Here is a 6,274-nt window from a genome sequence, read left to right on the forward strand (position 1 = left end):
CGAGTGGAGGAACTACGAAATTGATGACCAAGCTCGATCGAGTGGAGATTTCGAAGATTCAACCAAGAAATCAAGTTTTGCAGGTTCAATTTCATATTYGAATTCAATACATGTGAGCAGTACATGTATAATATGTGATTTTGATTGGTTTGCAGTAGAGTTTAGCCTTGGATAAGGAATTTGAGCACAAATTGTTCGTAAGTTTCATATGCATGTGGAATAGAGTTAAAGCCAAGGATTTCTTGGTTATGCTTTGATAAACTTATAGTATGGCATGTTGTTAAATGACGAATTATCATCACTCAGAGAGTAATTTCAGTAAATATGTGGAGAGTTTTGTGGATAAAGACTTAGAGAATTCATATTCGAGTACAAGTAATCAATTTGGGAAAATATGCACGATATAACACATTATGGTGATTATAAAGCTGCTGATTTGATGCTTCCATGATGTTGCATCTCAAAGATTTGAGAAAAAAATGTTAAGTCARTTTAGTCTCAGTTTGATCATACACTTGATGTGTTCGAACTTCCAAGTGTATGAGAATATAGCGGACATGTTGTTTGTTGGGTCAAAGTTGTACTCATACTATGGCCARATGGTATTATTATACATATAATTGGTCAATCCCCCGAGAGGGTGTTGAACAGTTGTCTTCGACAACCATATTTGCCTTTTTGGGCTGTAAACAGACACTGTTTTAGTACAGATTTATATCATCAGAAACTATGACTTCATAGCCTAATTCTTAAGATATCATCAGAAAATAGGACCTTGGCTWTTAAGATATAATTCTTAAGTTATATCAATATTAAGTATCATTTTCACTCATTTTGTTTTTCTTTTAAAGTTGCATTTGACTATTAAATCTGCAGCAATTTGTTTGAAACATGGTTGCCAACAGTATTACTCATCCTTCTCATTGGGACGTTGTCAATAGAAATCTCTAAGGTAGAACTGTCAGGTATCTCTGTTCTCCTGGGGACGTTGTCAATAGAAATCCTACTCATCCTTCTCTCACCCGGGGAAGGATCATCTGCACTCCTCCATGATGTCAGGTATCTCTGTTCTCCTGTTATGAGGTTCTTGCCCAATTTCATTCCTGGTATAAAGGTATCTCCAGAGTAATCAAAACTTTGCCAAATGAAATTTTCCTTCCAGACATTTTTTTCATCCTTATAATCAAAGCTTTGCCAAATCAAACTTTCATTGCTTATAGTATCCTCATCCTTGATTACTAGAGTACCACCATTTAAGAGTTGTGCCATGTGCATGATATTTGTGCTGGATGCCGAGGAATTGGATGACCAAATGATGTCTGTGCTGCCACAATTGACAAGAGACAGGATATCTTTGCTGTCCAATTTGAAAATGCCTGAGGTATCGAAGAGTGGAGTTTCCTGGTTATCAACCCATACAACTGTATGAGGTGATGTGTTCTTAAACCATATYCCCAGTATCGATTTTCTGAACTTCCTGGGCTAAAGAAACCCATCTCGAATTTTTAGTTCTCCGAAACAATGGTCTCACCATCTGTGATGTTTTGATACACAGCTATGGTGTCTGCTGAACTACAAGCTGTTAGCATGAGAAAGAAGGTAACAGAAGGGAGTAMTATTATGGCTTGATTCATATCAATCAACTGATTGAWTTTTCCTTACAATTTATTTGGTCTTCTATGCATTMAAATGCTAAACCTCATCAAGTGGTGAATTTTTAGAACTTCAAATGGGATTGTGCAAATAAAACTGAAAGCTAAAAAGACCAAGCCGGCATAATTGAATTGTATATCTTCAATTTTCTCCCTTGCTTTAAATGGGTAAATGATACAGTAATTATTCATCAAGTTGAAGAGTCCACACCARTAGGACCAGCAGCCACCGTCTTTGTTTAGAGTTTTTATTTATTTTTAGTTTAGTTGCTTTTACCTTTTACCACGTCTTCCCACGTTGGAATCGATTTGGTCTTCCATCTCATTCGAGCATCTCCAACAGATTCTCTAAAATAGARAAAATGGAGGTTTTGTTCTCTATTTTGCTCCAACAAGAGAAAACTCCAAGTTTAGAGAATTCTCTAAAACTTGATGGAAGGAAAGAGAAATGATTTTTTATTCATTCCCACGAATGAGATTGAATTATTATTATTTTATATAAATTTGCTAATGTTAGGTCTTGTGAGCCTGTAAAAGGTTCATTTATTCAGCACTATAAAAGCAAGCRGYTTTCAGCTYATTCTTCTCTCTTTATTTTATTTTTTTGTTTCTGCTTTGTTTTCTTGTTCTTCAGATCCAGTGGCAGATTTAAGAAGGGGMCACTGAGGTCCCATGCCACTATGAACTTGTTTGTTGTAATGTAAATTTTTTACCATCCTCAACGGTGCTAAAACTATGATTCAGTTTGTGCTACCATTACCAATAMTGGAGCCAGCTACCTTTGTTGCAGAGCGTTGTCTCTGGAAAACTTGTTAATAAATATGCACTACGAAGTAAAAACAAAAGAGTTGCATGGAAATAAACAAGAACAGAGTTGAGGCCTGTGTTGAATATATACACAAAAAAGTCTGGAAAGATTCTTACTCTTTAAAGAAAGTACCAAAGTTTATCATGGTCAACCTCAGTGCAACATTCGTACCAGCAAAACTTGGGCTCACACGCAAGTTTAATGATCTGAAGTCATTTCATTCGAAGTTTGGCACCCCTAACGCTTGGTGATTTTATTCTTGCAACTATGGAATTGTATAGGAAGTAAATATTTGTTTCCTTTCCCACCTATGGAAATTTATCTTGATCTCTACTAGAAAGATCAAAGGTTTAACTATTCTGTWATGCTGCATACTACCATGCCAGAAAACAAGCTGAAAAAAGAACATTAAGATACACAGTTCCATACAGCATCACGAAGCTTGTTTGGAGCACTAACATCAAGCTACCRACTGGATGTGTTTACAGAGACAAAGCCATGAAACCSATGATTAGGATCTTAATTRGGGAAATTTGAAGGAGACAGATGGGATACTCCACAACAGGTATGTACATCACACATAAACACATGTAATCTATCTAGCATACATTAGTGTTATCATATATTCATCAATTGATGAAACAGAGTCCTGCTCTCGGTAACTTTCTTCGATGAAAAAAGCTGGMTGTTTCGGTGGAGGMAAAAYACCCTCACTAACRAGCATCAAAACCACTGACAACATAGTTGGCCTATCTTCTGCATGATGTTGCACACACAATAACCCRACATGTATTGATCGTAGTACTTCTGAGACAATGCATGAATTGCGTAAAGATTCACTCATGATTTCAATGGACTTGTCTTCTTTATAGAGTCTCCATGCCTGAAGAAATCAAACTTCATATTTATAAGTATGCTAAAAGAGCAAGGTTTAAAGAATACGCTTAGTTCCTTGTGGAGTTCATAGGGTTTAGTCTACCAGAATAACTTACATGTCCAAGAAGGTTGTCACTGTGATCTCCATGAGAGAACCCTCTGTTTTTCTTCCCGCTCACTATCTCCAGCACAAGAACACCGAAGCTAAAAACATCTGACTTTATAGAGAAGCGTCCGTGTACTGCATATTCAGGAGAAATGTAACCGCTGCACAAAGTTCAACGATATAAACATACAGGTTACTATTGGAACTTCTTGTTTGTTTCTATTTTCCCCTTTTCTTTCTGAAAAAAGTGGGAATATTAACTGAGTGCGGTATGTTTTACAGATTCTTACTATGTTCCAACAACCTTCTTCGTCTTAGCCATGGCATCCTGCCCTACAAACTTTCGAGCAAGGCCAAAGTCGGATATTTTTGGATTCATATCACTGTCCAGCAAAATATTACCTGCCTTGAGATCTCGATGGATGATTTGAAGGCAAGAATCTTGATGTAGATAAAGAATACCTCGAGCCATACCATGKATAATTTGAAAGCGTTGAGGCCAGTCAAGCATTGAACTTCTGCTTTCATCTGCCCAATATGAACTACTTAGTCCATGTATGCTGCTGATCTATGTGTGAATTTTCCAAGAAATTCAACAAGAAGACTACAAGATATGTGAAAGTAAGGCACTAGAGAGAGTCRAACCAAATAGAAATGAGTCCAAACTTTTATTAGCCATGTMTTCATAAATCAAAATCATTTCATTCCCATGAATGCAGTATCCAAGAAGCTTCACAAGGTTCCGATGCTGAAGTTTTGCAATACAAATGACTTCATTCTTGAACTCATCAATCCCTTGTTGAGATGTTTCTGAGAGCCGCTTCACAGCTACATTTCTTCCATCTTCCAACACACCCTAAAAGTTTAAGGTTAGGGCTTATGATACTAACATTTCTATTTAATTTATTTTTTACTTCTGCATCATGAGACTGATACTCTTTYTTTTTTATTCAATATCAATAAGTTACCTTGTAAACAGGACCAAAGCCACCTTCTCCAATCTTATTGTTGATGCTGAAATTATCTGTAGCCTTGGCTATTTCATATAGGTTAAAAAATGGCAGCGTATCAAGATCATCCATTTKAACACTAGCATKCTTTTTATCAARGGCATTCCAGTTTCCTACAAAGAAGTTGAATGTCTTAATTATGTGAATCTGCTAAAAGAATTGTACTCTTACAAACTTGCAATTTGTGTGGATGTTGGCTACTGTTTCATTTCTAGAACTACAAAAATGACTTACCTCGTGCTTTCTTTGTTTTTCTACAAGCATATGCTATCGTCGACAGAAGCAGTGCAGCAGATGAAATTGTCAGCACCACGATGAGTACTTCTTTCTTGATGAAGTGGGATTGAGACACCATGCGGCCTTTTGTTAAAGGATACAATAGTTAGTAAGGTCTTTCTACAAACACATATTGTTGCTATTCTATATATATGACTGTATATAGTAATTTTCTACAAGTTTTAGCACATAACTGGTAGTACTGACTGAAGGACCTTTGACAGTTGTAGGATCAAAATGTGGTGTACCTGCTAACTCAGAGGCTGCCATTCTTACGTAAAGTTCTTGCTTTTCATCATATTCTCTTATGTCCATCAGTTCATCAAACCATAGCAAACATCCACTTCCACCGTTTCTTATATCTAATTGTGCATAAGCGGTACAAGAGCAATCCCTTTTGCAAGTCATCTCACATTCGGCAAGTGTCATGCTCACATTGTAACTTGAACGTCGTGTATCTGGAAATTTTACTCCTGAAATTTTCCAAAAGCCATCCTCAATCCCACATTTTAAAGGCTGTTCACGTTGACACCCACCTGACCAATCTGCTGCATTCCATTCCTCTGGTAGTCGTGGTTCAAAACCTTCCAGACAACTACAGGGGGGATACATGTTGATGCTACACGTTCCATAAGGACCACAGCGTGCATAACGACCACAACTATCAACTACTATATTTCCATACACGGCCCATTCTTGGGTTCGCTCGATCCAGTTTAATTGTAGTGCGATGCCTTCTGATGACACATGTATCCTTGGAACAACTGAACTCTTCTGTTTATATCTATAATATATTTCTTTCTCGTTAATAACAAACTCTACTGAATAAATTGGATTTGGGTTTTCAACAGGAAAGCCATGAAACCCAACACCGTTCCAATGTCCAAGCCTGGAGTGTATAACTCGACCTTCCCTCTGAAATATTTGTGGATATCCATTTGTGTCTATCCAGTTTTTGTATAGACCTATAGAAGGATCATCAGGACTCTTCCAAGATGTTAAATACTTCTCTCTTCCTGATACCAAATCCTTTCCAATTTTCATTCCTGGCAGCAGTGTGTCACCAGGATAATCAAAACTTTGCCAGATGGGATTTTCTTTGGTGCTACTTTCATCCCACAGAACAAGATTCCCGGTGTCCAGAAGTTGTGCCTCCAGGTTACGRCTCCTGACAGATACCGTTGAATTGGATGACCAGATCAAAGTATTACCGGCACTGAGAATCTGTAGGACTCCTTCTCTACTGACTTCAAAAATGCCAGATGTATCGTTGATTGGTTTCTCTCTGTTGGCAACCCATACAACGGTACCCTTTGATATCTTCTTGTACCATATCCCCAGGTACCGATTCCTGGACTTTCCAGGGCTAAAAAAKCCCAGTTCAAACATGTCACCATCTGAAACAATGGTGTCACCATCTTTGATTGCTTGATTTCTTGATATTGTGTCTACTGCAGCAGACCTTGAGAGGAGAAAGAGTATGGTACTTGAGAATAACACAAGGATGGGATGAACATAAACCTCCATTGATGTGTTCTTGTAAAAC

The 6,274-nt window shown here is 37.5% G+C and overlaps 1 protein-coding gene and 1 long non-coding RNA gene across 7 annotated transcripts; one reads left to right on the forward strand and one right to left on the reverse strand.

The window, feature by feature from the left end:
* On the forward strand, positions 1 to 5,034 carry LOC112524261. Of its 5 annotated transcripts, XR_003070382.1 has the most exons (8): positions 1 to 83; positions 877 to 1,059; positions 1,243 to 1,430; positions 1,556 to 3,634; positions 3,725 to 4,063; positions 4,162 to 4,311; positions 4,714 to 4,842; positions 4,953 to 5,034. It is a non-coding gene; the product is annotated as an uncharacterized LOC112524261 (long non-coding RNA). The 5 variants fall into 5 exon arrangements; XR_003070384.1 differs by having other exon boundaries at positions 877 to 3,025; positions 3,106 to 3,634; XR_003070381.1 differs by having other exon boundaries at positions 877 to 1,430.
* On the reverse strand, positions 2,987 to 6,255 carry LOC112524260 (G-type lectin S-receptor-like serine/threonine-protein kinase At4g27290). 2 transcript variants are annotated; one of them, XM_025134019.1, is made up of 7 exons: positions 4,977 to 6,255; positions 4,694 to 4,812; positions 4,411 to 4,602; positions 4,088 to 4,298; positions 3,733 to 3,970; positions 3,453 to 3,603; positions 2,987 to 3,343 (listed from the first exon to the last, which is right to left on the reverse strand). In XM_025134019.1, exons 1-7 carry the CDS (start codon positions 6,253 to 6,255, stop codon positions 3,056 to 3,058), a joined length of 2,478 nt encoding a protein of 825 aa, XP_024989787.1. In that variant the 3' UTR covers positions 2,987 to 3,055. The 2 variants fall into 2 exon arrangements, with proteins under 2 accessions (XP_024989787.1, XP_024989785.1); XM_025134017.1 differs by having other exon boundaries at positions 4,694 to 4,773; positions 4,932 to 6,255.
* Between the last annotated feature and the right edge of the window lie 19 nt (positions 6,256 to 6,274).

The sequence above is a fragment of the Cynara cardunculus genome (genome assembly GCF_001531365.2).
Source record: "Cynara cardunculus var. scolymus isolate 2C chromosome LG 13, CcrdV1, whole genome shotgun sequence".
NCBI lineage: Eukaryota > Viridiplantae > Streptophyta > Magnoliopsida > Asterales > Asteraceae > Cynara > Cynara cardunculus.